This window comes from Alternaria novae-zelandiae, assembly GCF_023758075.1.
Source record: "Alternaria novae-zelandiae strain BMP 2774 chromosome Unknown scaffold_14, whole genome shotgun sequence".
NCBI classification, from domain to species: Eukaryota; Fungi; Ascomycota; class Dothideomycetes; order Pleosporales; family Pleosporaceae; genus Alternaria; species Alternaria novae-zelandiae.
Window position 1 is genome coordinate 555,372 of NW_026056974.1, and position 16,336 is coordinate 571,707.

General features: G+C 53.0%; 3 protein-coding genes across 3 annotated transcripts; 1 reads left to right on the forward strand and 2 right to left on the reverse strand.

Moving 5' to 3' along the window:
• Window positions 1-357: 357 nt before the first annotated feature.
• Window positions 358-2,190, reverse strand: J4E88_007049 (uncharacterized protein; the record flags this gene model as incomplete). Its single annotated transcript, XM_049400670.1, has 5 exons — window positions 358-974; window positions 1,029-1,459; window positions 1,507-1,757; window positions 1,809-2,060; window positions 2,185-2,190. The coding sequence occupies 5 exons, from the start codon at window positions 2,188-2,190 to the stop codon at window positions 358-360; spliced, it is 1,557 nt and encodes a 518-aa protein (XP_049253618.1).
• A 2,211-nt stretch (window positions 2,191-4,401) lies between these two features.
• Window positions 4,402-5,768, forward strand: J4E88_007050 (uncharacterized protein; the record flags this gene model as incomplete). Its single annotated transcript, XM_049400671.1, has 2 exons — window positions 4,402-4,942; window positions 4,993-5,768. The coding sequence occupies 2 exons, from the start codon at window positions 4,402-4,404 to the stop codon at window positions 5,766-5,768; spliced, it is 1,317 nt and encodes a 438-aa protein (XP_049253619.1).
• A 989-nt stretch (window positions 5,769-6,757) lies between these two features.
• Window positions 6,758-9,589, reverse strand: J4E88_007051 (uncharacterized protein; the record flags this gene model as incomplete). The annotated part of the gene is made up of 2 exons (XM_049400672.1): window positions 6,758-9,285; window positions 9,334-9,589. The coding sequence occupies 2 exons, from the start codon at window positions 9,587-9,589 to the stop codon at window positions 6,758-6,760; spliced, it is 2,784 nt and encodes a 927-aa protein (XP_049253620.1).
• Window positions 9,590-16,336: the final 6,747 nt, after the last annotated feature.

The window sequence follows — 16,336 nt, forward strand, 5'->3', positions numbered from 1 at the left end:
CATCATCAACGCCGCCACCAGCCAATCTCTAGCCTGGTTCGATAACTACTGTTAACCCCATCATAGCAAGGTCTCGGTGGTATCGGAGTTTAAAACGCGATAGATGATGCTGCGTGGTGTGAGAGAATTCTAGAACGTATACGTCATCGTGAAGATGTGGATCTGGATCGGGGCTCGGCAGTTGCGACGGAGGTACCTGAGCAGGCCATGGCGTCCTCTGTACAACAGGCGAAGAACGACACAAAGTGAATGTTGGCATCATGTTGTGTATTGAATTTTTTATTGAAGCTATGTCTAGCAACTGGGGTATCAAATTATATTATTAAGTATCGCCATCCCACCCTCTTCGCGCAAGCATTATGCGCAAAGGAACCTGCGCATCCAAGCATTGCCCTTCTCCTCATCCGCATCCCTAGTCAACTGACTATTCGCACGCGAAACATTGACAAACTTCGGCCAAGTGTTGGTAAGAACAAGGTACTTGATCTCCTTCTCGGCAGCATCAAACACGAGCTCATTGAACGCATCCGGCACCTCGACATCGGCAACAGACTCGTCGTCGTACAGCTCGCCCATGCGCGACACGGCTCTAAGGTTTGCGCGTCCGAGCTTGTCGAGGCTAATGGCGTTGGGAGATAGGTGGTTGCTTTTGGCGGAGACGTTGATGGGCAGATCGGAGGCGTCATCGGGCATGACGTTGTCGAAGGGTGTGGCGTCGCTGACGGAAGAGGACTCGGAGTTGCGGCGACGGCCGAATAGGAGGTTTGCGGTCCTCTCAAAGACCATGTGGAGGAGCTTCATCTCTTTGGATGAAATGTTGATAGGAAATTCGGAAAACTCGAGAGAGATGAAGTGAGCGTAGATGCGCGTGGCAGCGAGGAACTGCCTGCGGCGGTGTTCGGCGATGGATGCCTTGGGTGAGAACCAGTAGAGGCGCCAGTCTGCGACGTGGGTGAGGAAGCTGACGTTTTCGCCTGTTGGATGTAGTCAGTATACGTTCGTGTAGTAGTTGGGTGTGAAAGACTTACCAGAGAAATCCTTCAAAGCAGCAAATTGGAGCAGTGGCATGGCATTGGTCCTGAGTGCGTTCTCCAGGGCAGTCATGGTCAGGATGTCGGACTTTTGCGAGTCGAATGACTGGAATGACTGGTTGCCGATGCTGACCTCCCCACCAGACTTGAGTGTGGTTGTGTTCGAGTATTCACTGGTGCTCTTGACGTCGATGGAGGCTGCATCCAAGCCAGCCGATTTCTGGCGAGCTTCCCAGTTTGCGATTGCGTCGAGAGTCTCTTGGCGGAGTTTGTTGCCTTTGAGTACGTCGATGATAGGGAAGCCAATGCTGGTGATCTCCATGATGCAGAAGCAGACTGAGAACCACACTGGTGGAGGGAAGACGGCGTTCATGGGAGCAAATGCGGGAGTGTAGAGACCGATGAGCCAGAGCGGAGATGCGGGAAGCCTGCGGGAGTCAGTGACGAACGCGAACAAGCAATTCTTAGTACATACCCAGCAACACAGCAGATGACGGTCTGGAGGCGCCAACCGTGCACATCGCGGATGCCGCGAGACTTGAAGAGAATCCAAGGCGCGTATACCCAGGACCAGAACAGCTGCCACACGATGGATAGCCACCATTCCCAGCCCTTGCTGCACTTCATGCGCACTTCCATGCCGGTGCCGACAACGGTGTAGTCGATGATACCAAAGCCACTGTGGAACTTTCGGGATGCGAAGTAGACAAAGAGAGTGAGAGCGATCTAGACGATGGGTCAGTTTGCGTTTGAGTATTAGCTGTAGAGGCTGCTCACTTGTACAGCCATGCCGATGCCGATGAAGATTAATGTTCGCTCGATATTGTCGGCGCGCTCCATTCCATTCATGATCCTCTTCCAGCGGCTGTTGACGACCTCTTGAGCCTTTTTCTCATCGATAGGCTCATGATCCTTCAACGAGCTCATACGGGCGAAGTGCTTCTGGCGTGCTGCAAGGTGCAAGAATTGACTGTTCGAGGCATGGAACAGGGCCATTCCTAAGGGCACAAGAATCGACATCGCCCAGAACTCGACCGAGCAAGGAAATACAGCGCCGAATGGGTAGGCTGGAGGTATCAAGTCAGCATATGCTCGGTGTTGGCAGGTCTACGTAATGCAAAAGCAAACTTGGATGTAGTAGGTGTGGGCGTACGTACATAGCGTGCAGAGGGCACCATAGATGTGAAGGACGGAAACACCAGCGAACAGAAGCGGCAGCCTTCGCATACGCAGCGATGGGTGTTGGCGATGACTCCATAGGAAAGCGAATCCAGACAGCAGTGAGAGATTCCAAAGAATGAAGATGGTAATGTACGTCCAGCCAACGCCGTCGAGGACAAGGAGTGGGTTCACCATGGTGTCAGTAGGGGAATGTTCAAAGAGCGTGATGAGTACTGAAGCTCGTTGACGACACTGGTATCGTGAAGTTGGCAGACGCCTCCAACCTTATACAGAGCGCCTCAGGCGTTGGAAGTTGATGAAAGAATCGGCGAGACGACAGGAAAGAAGGTTCGCGGCATGGTGCAGGGTGCGAAGATCGACATTCTCTCCCGAAGATTCATCTTGGACGCGGGAGATGTGCCAGGGTGCGCGATGTCGATAAAGTTGTCAGTGTGCACCTGTCAGCAAACGATGTGCCGCTAGCTTCCACCGGATCGTAAGCCAGCGTCGGATACGGCTTCGCTCTATGCTCATTAGGCTAGTCTACGATCTGTCAACTGGGCATCCTGGAGAATTCCGTGGATCGTCATTTAATCGCCCAATACCCCAGGATCACATCCCTTCCAGATGATGCGTCCTTGCTTTCGTACGGTTGGGCGTGAAACACCTGGTTGGTGTGCCTGATGTTTTGTTTTTCTGCTCAGATGCCGACTTCTCGGAGAGATTGACACCCTGCATAGACAATTGTCGCGCGGAGAAAGGGTAACACAGCCACATCAAGGCTGCGAATTCTGTTCTCGCTCTGGTTTCCATTCCGCGCGGTCGCGTCGATCTCAGGAACATGAGTTCGCCGACCTCTAACCGAGCCAGAACGCCGACGTTTCTGGACGACCTATGCCGAATAGCTAGTTACACTCGTCATCAGTATGACTCGCCTCCTGGCAGCTGGCTCTCCCTGGCGGGCGTCCTCTATCCGGGTGCGCGGGAGTCCGGCCACGATGGATTTCACGGGAGGGCTCTTGTCACTTGGTCCAAGCGCTGAATCACACCAATGCCGCTGTCGCGCAGCGTGGTCTGCTGTAGTTCCTGACGATCTTGAGCAAACCGATAGAATGATAGAGCCAGCCTATGGAGAATGGGGCGTGGATGCCAATGATTCGATAGTCGAGTTGATAGAGCGATTAGCTAAATGCCACAACCAACCTAGATGATCGTCAGGGACAGCGAGCGATTCCTTAAGCACGTAATCGAACGACGTCCTGTCACTATGCAAGACGGCACTTGAGCACGTGTGTGTAGTTATGTCGAGCCGAGCTGCTGAACGTAAATCGGCACGATAGGGTTGAGAAGCGCCGTTCCGCGAGTCCAGGCTATTTTCATCCTCGTAACAAGGCACTTTGAGTGAGGCGACAAGAATCATGGCTGTTCAGCGGCGGACAGGCTTCAGAGATTTCAAGCATCCGCTCACATGACCCCAGGCGGTTGGTGTGTAGACAAGGGAGGGAGCGGTACGTCGGTTGCGAGCCTCGAAGGACGCCAAGTGGTCCAGACTCTTTGGTTCACTAACGAAGTGTGCAGGTTTTTGCGCGTAGGTCCCGTTCGTATCCTCGACGGAGTTCATCGCTGAGAGTCTGCGTGCGGGTAGATCCTTCAGCTGCGGAGATGTTTGATTCCGTTGTATTGCTATGAGGTAGCTGCTCGCCTCTCGTGTACATAGTCACGATCGCCATGTGGTAGCATGGCAACATCCGCGCCTGCAGTCTCCCCGCTCAGGGGGCCTGTCCCAGTCTATGATTCTGCAGCGCGGGAATAACGGAAAGGGAAGATCCGGTGCGTCTAAGGGTTATACGTTATGGCGTCTGCTGAGCCATTGAGTAGTCACCTCATACCGATACATTGAATTTGCTAAACATCGTCGCTGAGCACGCTTGCTAAGACATTGGCAGAGAAGCGTGTCTGTGAGTGAGGCAAAGGGCATCAGTGACTCCGGGCATAGCGTGGTGTTTCGTTGAGGAAGTGTCGAGGAGGGGGAAATTGGGCACGAGTGCAGAAGAGGAGAGGCGTCGGCGTTTCGTGTTTCGCATGTCGCATGACGGCAGCCTCGCCCCGCGCAAGTGGGGACTGACTCGCGCTATGGGATTTTCTCCCCGCCATGCATTCGCGTCACTCTTGGGCTTACGCACACCACGCCCAGACATCACGCCCGAATATGCCGCCCTCGTCCTGCGCACTGTGCAAGGTGAATCGGGCACTCATACTGCGCCCCAAGGACCACTCCAAGCTATGCAAGACGTGCTTCATCTCGGTCTTTGAAACGGAAATTCACCACACCATCACCACAAATTCCCTCTTCCAACGCGGCGAAAAGGTCGCCATCGGCGCATCCGGTGGGAAAGATAGTACCGTCCTCGCTTCTGTTCTCAAGACACTCAATGAGCGCTACGACTATGGCCTTGATCTCATCCTCCTGTCAATCGACGAGGGCATCAAAGGCTACCGAGATGATAGTCTGGAGACGGTAAAAAGGAACGCGGAACAGTATAGCATGGACCTGACCATCCTGGGATATTCAGAGCTCTACGGGTGGACAATGGATCAAGTGGTGGAGCAGGTGGGCAAGAAGGGCAACTGCACGTACTGTGGCGTCTTCAGGCGGCAAGCGCTTGATCGTGGGGCGTCGAGGCTTGGAGTCAAGCATGTAGTGACGGGGCACAATGCGGATGACGTCGCCGAGACGGTTCTAATGAACTGTGAGTACTGTCTTCGACGTTCAAAATCTACAGAACACTAACTAGAACAGTGCTCAGAGGCGACCTGCCCCGTCTGTCGCGCACCACTTCTATCATCACATCTACGCCCTCCGCGTCGTCTGACCCAGCTTCGAATACCAATATCAAGCGCAGCAAGCCTTTAAAGTACGCATACGAGAAGGAGATCGTCCTTTACGCCCACCACAAGAGCCTCGACTACTTCAGCACGGAATGCATATACTCGCCTGAAGCCTTCCGCGGCAGTGCACGTGCTCTGATCAAGAACCTCGAGAGAGTGCGGCCCAGTGCTATCCTGGATGTGGTCAGGAGCGGCGAGGATATGGCGAAATTAGTGCCTGGCAGCGATGAAGGTTGCGGAGGTGCTTGCTCGAGCAGTGTGCCTGTGGCTGAAGAGGAGGAAGGCGGATGCGGAAGTGCCCAAGGGCGCAGCACAGGTGGCGAGATGGCTAGCGTCGAGGCCCAACTCAGGCAGAACGAAGCAGCCGTTGACGGCAACCTCGAGACTGAGATCACCACGAAGAGTGTCAACGGCAGTGGACAGCACAGCAACGGCGCATTACCAGTAGCGAACGGAAAGAAGGTCAAGAAGGGCTTCACACCCAAGAAGACGAGCAAGCAGGTCATGGGCCAGTGCAAGAAGTGCGGATACCTCTCGAGCCAGGAAGTCTGCAAGGCCTGCGTCTTGCTTGAAGGTCTGAACAAAGCACGCCCAAAGAACAAGATCGAAGTCGGCTACGAGGTTCAAGATGTCAGCCTGAACAGCGTTCGAGACGAGCTTGAAGCAACGACGATAGGAGGGGAGTGAGGGGACCGCCGACGATGCGTTCTACGACTACGCCTATCGCGCAAGTTGCCATCACGGCATCAGTTCGGCCACAAGAATCGACCGACACATTCACGATCAGAAGGACAAGTCTATGCGACAACGCACCGATAGCTTGCACAACACCAACGTCATGAATGCGGGAGTGCTTCCCTCTCAATGGGTCGGCACATCTTGAGTAACATTCACACCGAAGCCTCGGTCGACATGGTCGGTGTGCGCTACAAGAGCTCGTGGTTGAAAGGTCGGTGAGACAACCCCGGGCGATGGCAGCGTGACCTGTCAGGCCAAGACCGGTGTCTCAGTCACACGAGAGTCAACACTCCACTACCCCGCACGAATGATCTCGCACCCGCACCCGCCCCGTCTCACCTCGAGCTGTGACCATACTTAATTTGCACGACATCGGTGCGGTTGCGGCCGGGCTTGGTGGGTGCGTGGTACGTACCAATTTTGGTCTGTACCTTTGTACTTCTCATGCTGTAGTGTTGCGCCGTGTTATCAAGCCCTCATACCGTCCAATTCCCGACATCACAGCACGTATCCTGAATACAATACGATGATCAACATCATGTGTCGAGTCGGTGTTGCAAGCCGACGAATTCAGAGTACGTGCTGTGATGTCGGAAATTGGACGGTATGAGGATCTGATGACACGGCAGTCATGCTGGAAGCTTTAGAAAGCATATTGTAATAGTACAAGGACCAATATATTGATAAGAAAATAAAGAATAGAGAGTTGTCCTCCAGAGCCCTCCCATGGTATCTCAAGAACCCGTTCCATGAATACAATCCCATACACATATCCAATCAAACACCCGTGAACGCCATGTCTACATGCAAACCGCTTGCAATGAAGATCCAATCCAACAACATATCCAACTAAACAACAAGATGCCACCTCCGTGTAGATAAAGCCGTAAATGAAACCTAAATGTCAAAGACCAAACACACACTCAGTCGTCCCAGTCTTACAACTCGAATGAGAACTCGCCATCCATCTTCCACGGCCCATCAACCGTAACAGCACCCTTCTCGCTGTCAAAGTTACCCGTAGCACCAGCCTCACCCCGGCCCAGCACAACAACCTGGGCAACAGTAACGCTCTCCTCATTCGCGCCAGCATAGGCAAAAGAGCCCGTAGCGCTGAACTTGGCGCCGTCGTACGAAAAGGAGATTTCGCTCATAGCAGGCTGCTCCAGACTCTCGCCGTCATCAAGGTACAGCCGTCCCGTCGCCTTGCCATCCGCATCCGGCGCAACGATGATCAAAAAGTCTTCTTTGCGCAGCGCCTTTGTGGTATTCGCGCTGTTGACACGCTGGGGCACGATGGAGCCGCCGCGGATGTGCACGGGGATGTCGCTGTAGCCTAGGTTGCTGACTGTGACGTTCTTGCCCTCGCCTTCGACCTTGGCGTACGTCCAGTAGTCGTAGAACGTGTCTTGGGGCAGGTAGAAAGTGACGGTGTCGGAGTAGTCTGTTACAACGGGTGAGATGAGCAGGGCGTCGCCGTAGAACCATTGCAGGTCGATGCCAAAGGTATTCGCGTCTTCGGGGTAGAGGAAGAAGAGGGGGTTGATCATGGGCGTGCCTTCTTTGGTTTGGTAGTACAGACCCGTGTAGATGTAATCGAGCAGCTTGTAACGCGTATCGATGGCCCGCTTCGCGGCTTCGGCGACTACGTCCCAGAGGTAGAATTCTTGGTGGATGGCGCTGATTTCCGCGTGGTTGCGGTAGAAGGGCTGGAAGGCGCCGAGCGTGGCCCAGCGGGCGCACATGTATTGGTCTGCGTTGCCGTTGAAACCGCATACGTCGGAGCCGACCATGGGCATTTGGTGCATGGAGACGAAGGAAAGCATTTGACGAATGGAGATGCGGTAGTCGTCCCAAGCGGAGAAGTTGTCGCCGAACCAGTGGGCTACCTTGCGGCCGGTGCCGGCGAAGGTGGAGCGGGTGAGCACGAAGGGACGGAGGGCGGGACGGCGGGCTAGCATGGACTCGCGGGTCGTGGATGCCATCATGTTGCCGTAGAGGTTGTGTGTGTCGTACTGCCAGCTTCCGTCATAGTTGGTTGTGTTCATGGGGATGGTTTGGCGCGAAATGTCACCTAGATGGCTGTTGATACCGTAGGCAGGCTTGAACCATTCGCGGTCGGGGAAACCCTTCATACCACTCGGGCTATCGTAGGTCTGGCGAGCAGGTAGAGACTGGAAACCGCGAGCTTCAACAGAATCTGGGCGTGGTGCAGAAATGGGCTCTACATCACGGGCCTTGTTGCTGTAACCCGGCTGGAAGGATTCTGGGAAGCCAGGAATCGGGCGGCCGGTGTTGGGTCGTGGCGCATTGGCAGGGTGAGGAGGAATGTTGTCGTCGATGGTTTGCTGGCGAGGGTTGCAGGTTGTGACATCGTGACAGAAGCTGGAGGCCTCGTTCATGTCGACCCAGATACCATCGATATCGATACCTGACTCGGGGTTGAACTGGATGTTCATTTCATCAGTCCACCACTTCTCCGTGTTGGGGTGGAACCAGTCAGGCCATGCGACTTCACCGGGCCATTGAATTCCGAGCATGTCGGAGCCATCGGCGGCCTTCAAGAAGACGTCCATATCGTGACCCTTCTTGTAGCTGAGGTACTGACCGCCCACAGCGTGAACACCCGGGTCGAGAATCAGAATGTACCGCTGATCGCGCGAGTGGAGTGTTTGCACAAGCTCACGCATCTTGGAGAGGGGGAAGCGCTCGGGGTCAACCGTGAAGTCCTCGCGAAGATACATGTAGTCAATATCAGTCCACATGACCTCAAGGGGAATTCCAGCAGTCGAGTAGTTGCCGACGACTTCAGCGACCATGTTGACGTCCCAGTAGCCGTACTTGCACTGGTGGAATCCAAAGGTCCAGTATGGGTACATGGCAGAGTAGCCCGCGATGTCAGCATATTGCTTCGAAACCTCGGCAGGCTTGCTACCGGCCATGAAGTACAAATCGATAACACCACCGATGGTGTTGTACTCAAGGTACTGGCCGTCATCGCCCTTCTTCATTTCGACTTGCATTGGGCTGGAGTTGAGCATGAAGACGCCATGGGTGCCCTTGTCGCCACGGTGGTCGAAGTAGACAGGGTGGGTTCCGTACAGGTTGGCATTCCTGGGAATTCGAGGAGACTCCGCGTTCAGCAAGACACGCTCGTAGTTCTCCGCATTGAAGCGGAACGCGTCGCTGTGCTCACCAAGGCCGTAGAGGTTGGGGTTATCGGGCAGCTTGGTGCGAAGGCGGACATACTGCTTCTCGAAAACCAGTGGCACAGTGCCAATGTCAAACAAAACCTCGCCGTTGTCCCTGCGCGTCACATCGAAAGAGAATGGACTGGTCTTGAGGCCAAATTTAAGCGCCAGGTTTGCATCGCCGCGCCTCTCGAGTTTGGGGCGTGGGAACACCTCTTCAGATACTTGGTAGACTTGCTCAGCGGCATCGTAGATCTTGACATGTAGACGCTCGTCTATTTGATGTTAGTAGGCGTGTCCAAAGTAGAGATGCTGATACTTACTAGTTTGGTACTCAACTAGCAACTTCAAGTCCTTGATGTCCTCGCTGTATGCGTTGCACGCATCTCCAGAAAGGGTAAGGTCGGCAGTCAAAGTGTCCCCGGTCTCGACTACATTTGAGGCCGTGTAGCCGGGGCAAGCATCAACTGCGGCGCGGCGAGTGAGAAAACTCGCGACATCGGCAGGGTCTGGCGATACAGGAGCCGCGTACGTGAGGCTCGAACAGGCGGCAAGCCCGAGCAGAATAATATTGATCATAACGATGTTTATCAATATTACCCAAGGGTGGAGAAGCGTTCGGGGAAGAAAGAGGAAGAGTAAGGCCCGTTTGCCCAAGAATATATACGTGGGGAAGACCTGCGTGGAAGGGCCGTGCCAGCATTCACGATATCGGTAGCCAAGTGTAATTCTGAGACCACAGTCACCGCTTGACCCACAAAATGCTCTTTTCGGCCTGTGTTGGCCACCTGATGTCTACCTGGGGAGGGTATTCATTGCTAAAGCACAATGACGCGATGAACGGTAGTATTATTCCCTCCGCTGGAGTGAATGTGGGGAATAACAGTTGTCATGCAGGAAACCGGTCTGGGCCAGGTACCTGCAGGATTTGACCCATTTATACTGCAACAAACCAGAGCTTTCCGCCGAAGGTTGTACATGGGCGCGTACACGATACAAAAAAGCATGTTGTTTGTTTGGATACTAGCATCTCGCTAGGAAATGACGGATCGTCAAATCGTGGCCAGGACCGGAAGTCCGGCCACCACCCAGGGAGGGTCCGGGGTAGTGCTCAGTTGGGCGAATACTCTTCCTGGAGTGCATCGCCACACTTTCCGCTCGGTGCGTGCATGCCTGCCAATGGATGCGCGCTGCCCAGGTGTGCCTGCGGACCCCGAGTGCGATCGTCATAGTTGCGGGCGGCCTGGCTAGGAGGATGCCCCCGTGACGGCCAAGACACCATCGCGGTCAACAACAGGAAGGACGCAAGAAATTTGCTCATGGAGAAAGTGTCGCGAGGCCCGCTACTCAAACATCTGAGGTGTCTTCGTGACGTCGGGAGTCTTGACAAGATCAGTTGCGAGGCTCGCGTGGACTGCGGGGGCGCCTCTTCCGCGCTAAGCCTTTTAGCGCGCTGTGGAGTGCCGTCACCTGGACTCAAAGTCAAGTAACGGCATCTTACTCTTCCATCCTTGAGCGCGGGTGTGGCTGTCATCTTTCTTTCTTCCTGGTTGCTCTTCCTTCCATGGCCCACACCGCTTCCACAGGGCTTGCAGCAGCGCCGCTGGGCATCACGATGCCCTTGTGACTGAGTTGTCAACCTTCCCGACCTACCCGGTTTCTTCCCGATACAATCACCACAAGCTCGATCGCTGAGGGCCTCTTCCAGTGGTTCCATTGGCATCTCACTAACATTCACAATCACGGAAGCCAGCCTTCACGGGAATAAAGCAAAGAGAAGGAACTAGCGAAAGCTTGGAGCTACAGGGTTGCTTCTGCGGCACGAACGAACCTAAAGCCGATTATACCCTCCGACAATCATGCGCTTCCGCAGTGCACACCCTAGGCGTTACTCATTCGACTATATACACTCCAAGTCTCCTCTTTTCTCGTTTCACCGATCCATCGGCCGAGCGGCATGTCACCATCTTCGCGCGCGCTGTTGTCCGCTATAGGATTCAGAGTTTGGTGTGTAAGTTTGGGGCGTTGACCTCCGTCTCGCTAGACACACGAACTTTGTTAGCCGCCGAGTCATGGATGAACTGGTGCGAACGGACGCACGGGCTGCTCCCCATCTGTCGATGGTGTTTTAGGCGCCGCCATCTTTTCCGTTTTGGTCTTCCAAGATACAAGACTACGAGAAGACTTGTCTGAACCGAAAGCTGCGAGAGTACTGCTAGGGAAGTAGGCGGGTTTCTGAAATGCATTAGTCTTTGCGCGATGTATGAAACACTAGCAGGAACTCACCGTGGAATGCTGGCTGGTCATCACTGGTTCTGAGATCGTACAATCTGGACTGTTCGTGCTTGACCATCGATACGTCTACATCGCGAACCACGTCTCTGCTTAATACCATCTCATTCGAAGCCTGTTGGATAAGAAGCGTGGCCGCAAACTGTGAAATCGGCATAGTTGATTCGAGGCCGCAAGAACATTTTGCCTACATTGGAAGCAGTTGGATGGTAAAGAAGGCCGCAAGAAGGCGTACGGTTACTTCTGTGGGAGACTACGCTGTCGTGGGTATAGTCTCTCTGTGCAATACTTTACCGCCATAGGATCGTGTCGGGATTGGAGGCCACAGTTGTGGCTACACTATGAAAGCAGTAAGTAATATGTCGCATCTCATTACATTGTAGCCTGCATGTAGCGTCCAAAAAACTGGAAGCCTTGCCATTGGAGGCCGCGTTACTCTGAGTTTCAGGCCCCTCCCCGATTATTGGAGGCCACGAAACTCATCCATGGATTATTTCTTGTTCACGTATCTTTCAGTCGGTTTACTCCTATGTGATCATTTGCGACATGCTATTGGAGGCCACATCTAGAGTAAGAAAAGATTCTCGGCTGTCAGTAGGCGTGAGCTAGCCAGATTGAGCATTGATTAGCGATTGGCTGTGAACGAAGGCCGCGAGAGAACAGCTCAGCCCAGCCACATTGTCCGCATCATCACGTTGGATCTTGTAACATCAAACGCGATTTAGATTTACCCTACCACCTCATACAATAAAAAAACTAGCCTTGCCTGCGGACTACATCAAGACAAAAACCTGCGAAGTAGGTGACCTAACGTCAACGTAAACCCCAGGGTGTTTAATGTTTTCTTAGTTGGCGTGCTACGTCTTTTTGAGTTCATCTTGTACTATCAGAATGAACGAAGTGACAATGAGGCGTTCGCCTCATGCTGGACGGCAGTCGCTAGGGTCTGAAGTTGCGCCACATTCTGATCAGTCATCTCCCCATATCCACCATTCACCAAAGCCTTTCCGTTTTGCGGATCACAAGAACCAGATTGCCAGCACTCGATATTCCTTTGCGGCTTTATCTCACGAAGATGGCTCTCTTTCACTTGTAGAGACGGGGCCAGAGTCATTGATGGGAGTGAGTGATGCAACACCAAACGTCAGAGACAAGGCTCTACACTCACTAAGCGGCCTACAATACAAACCATGGGAATTTCCGGAACCAGCTTGGCGCTCCAGAGTGGATTGGTCAAATCTTTCTGATACCATACCTTATAACAGCGAAGAATGCCAGCCAGGCTTATGGGGACGTGTTGTCAACTTTCGAATATGGGCCGCAGCTTGGATAATCGGATCGCAAGATGGGGATTCAAGTTTTGACGGCATAAACGTACGTTCTCCCAGAATGACTGTTAAGAAACATTGTTGAGACTAAAATAGGATGTACGCTTCTCATACAGAGCTTGGAGTGAGCCAGAACGTGGAGGAGAAGACCACCGGCGGTTCGAGCAGTTTGTGAGTTTATCAACGCGAACTTGGACCGAAATTGTCGGCATGAACAAGAGAATTTCCTGGAGCATGTCCACCAGTTCACATCCCGTTGTCGACACGACCGGTGGATTCTTAAAAGATGGTCACGCCGGCGTCTCAATGCCAATTCTTCTCAACTCGGCGAATGGGCATTTGAAAGGCCGCAAAGCGCTCGTAGCCTGGAAGGAAGGTGCGGGGCTGAGTAAGACGTGGAGGCGATGCAATAGAGTCACGATGTCTGACTCGAGAGTGCTAGTCATCTTGAGGTATAGCGATCAGCCCTTCTACAGGTCTCCGCTCTGGCTACCTCAAGCCTTCATCCGATCTCCAATGCGGCAGCGACACAATGACAAAAAGAGGACTCTGATCTCCGCGGGACGAGCTCGCAGGCTGGACAAGCATTTCGAGCCTCCTCTCCTGAGTCTCGAAGAAGATGAACAAAGTTATGGGCCACGCCAGTCTCAGCTCGGCTTGGCCAGAATACAAGAGCGAGGACCTGCGGATCTGGGCAACACAGAATTGCCTGCTGCATACATGAGGCTCATGTGGGGGAACGGGTCAACTCTCAACGGACAGCTTGATCGCTTCCTCCCCGAGGGCTTAATACTCCAGTCCCACTGGCGCGTTTCTTCTTTCCTGCGAAACCACTCCCATGCGGACGTATACGTCATCACAGACATCAACCATCTGCACGGACCAGGCCCGGAGCTTGAGCTTCACTCATTTCTGACAGGCCTTTCTGGCAACTCGGCTACATATGCGAAAAGAAAACAGGAGCGTATGTACAAAAGTGATCAGTGTTTAGCGCGATTCTGGTACGGCGAGAGACGCGTGTTGGTGGTACGAGTTCCAAAGCCTGTAATACCATACCGATTACAAATGGAGGATTACCCGAAGCTGAAGGGGATTGTAAGTCGGACGAGAACGCAGTTTCGATACCCACATTGGCTTTCGAGTATACCTACGTACGCTGAGGTGTTGGGTACGACCAATCACGACCCGCAGTCACCACCTTTGAACCAGAAGATGAAAGAGGAAGAGGTCCGTATCCTTGAGAAAATCAGTGAGAAAGTGCGTGAGAAGAAGTCTAAGAAGCAGAGAGATAAGCGGCGCAAAGAAAGGCTGGTCAGAAAGCTGGCCCAGCAGGTACCCGTCTGATCTCAAGTGCGATGTCGGGGTCTGGAAACTCGAAGTTTTAGGCCTTTTGAGTTTTATTTTTCTCAATATATACAACGAAGTAATGAGTTTTGTGCATAATGGCACGAAAGGTAGAATAGAAGTCAGCATCATCTCAACTGCCAATGAACGGGCAGGCCCTATACCAAAGGCAACATCTTACAAAGAATACGCACGTAAATGACCGGAATATCCTGACTCAATGTGAATTGAGCCCTCTGGTGCGCTTTTGTGGGGATGAAGAGTAGTTGTGATGAAAAGGACAACAAGTCGAGGAAGAAAATGAGTGACCGGACGTGAAGGAAACAACAAACAAAACGGTCGCATACCCCCCATGCCAGATGGTCTTTTTTTACCTCGATGATGTGGAAATGGTTTACGACTCCGCTTCCCCGCCGAGACGGTTACATCAAAGAGGCTCTGGCACAGTCCTCAACGCCCCGAGGTATACTTGCGCACCTCCATACATGGAGGATTTCGAGCTATGATCATGCTGACATGGTCGAGTCCATTCGGCAGCAGGAGCATCCTGAGTCTTGGTACTAGGCCCGGTACTCTTTTCCAATAAGACGAGATCGCTTCGACCTCCAATCGTGATTCGCAGAACTGATGATGATGATGTCGACAGTATTAGCCGCTTTCATTGGCATGCACCTCCCGTACGTGGCGCCTCAACGAGTCTTCTCGAAGGTATGAACGCTCACAAATCGAGCATGCGAAAGACTCCCTAACTGTCTGAACAGTACAGGATCGCTTTTGGTGTCTTCGGAGGTCTTTTGGTAACGTGAAGACTCGTTGACATGCGTCGCATTGATTTGTCGATGAGGGAGCCGTGCATTGGCGGTGGCGTCGGTGGTGCCTGTAATGAGCCTCTTTCGTGAAGCTGATTTTGCATGTTGGGCATGACTGAACCATATAAACCGAGCTGATTTCTCTCTTGCCAGTGAAAGCGTCGTCACAGCCCAGGCCACTACTAGGGGGACTTGTAGAAATGGATGACCTGGGCTCGGAGCTTGCAGGAGTCGAAATACTTGGATATCGATCTGTTGCCAGCCTTAACGCAGTGCCTGGGGCTGAAACCTCGGAGAAATGGTTCATGGAAGCGGGGGAGATTGTCGGGGTTGTGAAGTTCTTGTGAATGTGCGATTGGAAATTTTCGGCCATAGCGTCATCGGCCGACGGACTGATCTCTGGTGTAGGGAAGTTTTGAGGTTCGTGAGCAGGCCAGGTTAACAGATCGATGTCAATGAAATTTTCCAAGTCGAAAGACTCAGAGACAGAGGTTCCCAAAGGAACACTCTCGGCCCAGATGTTGAAGGCTGGATAGCCTTCCACATCCAAGGGGTTCACTGTGCGATCCGTCCACCATAGCGAGTCACTTTCTGAACACTCATAATTATCTTCCCGAAAGGCACCAGGTATCTGAAGCGCGGCGAACGAGGCTGATCCGTGTATTGGGTCATCAGGATGGTATTGTTGGTCTCCTGCTGCGCAGAACGGACAGTAACCGAACTGTTCTAAGCGATGATCACTATCGTACCATTAGCATCTCAGTTTGGATGTATGGGGGCTAGACGCGTACTAGTGGGTGCAGTTGATGGCGTAAGCGGCCTATACCTAGGCCGCTTCAGCTATCGATGGTCGTTGATAGGGATGAGAGGAGAGGAGGCCCCAAGCGTCGCTGAGATTTACGGGAATGCGCGTGCGTTGATGGTGTTGTCAATCGTAGGGTCCGGCTAAGTACGGCCTGGGGGCGGCTTCGCCGCCCTCTTGATCGAGATAGAGGTCTAGGTACCTAGGTACCTAGGTAAGCTGCTAACGATCTTGGCGAGAAGATGATGCGGTTTTGCGCAAATTGTTTCGATGGAAGAAAGGGAAGGACAAAGGGCGGCGGCGTGCCATAGATATGGCAGCTGAGATGTTGCGCTGGCCGGGCTGAGGACAGAAACAGAAATCCGCGGACGTCATTCAACGCTGATTGGTGGCCGCGAGTGATGTTTGCCTGAGACCGGTCAAGGCTAGCACACTAGCTTGATACGGACTAGCGGGAGGTCCTCCATATGCACAACCCCAGGACTCGATCTGTTGCAGCTCCCAATTCTCATAGCACGAAATAAGCTGGAAGTTTCCATCGGAATTCCAAACAGTTAGACGCCAGATTATCATAGCAACGCCGATTGATCGCAGCCTGCGACTTCGTCTTTCAACCCATTTTGCGTATGCATGGGATGGATGTACATGGAGCGTACCAGCTTAGAATCAGTCGTCGGCAAATCACAGTCATCACGTATCCAGCTACCCAAATTACATTTAAAGTCATTGTAATCGGATCATCACGGGACAA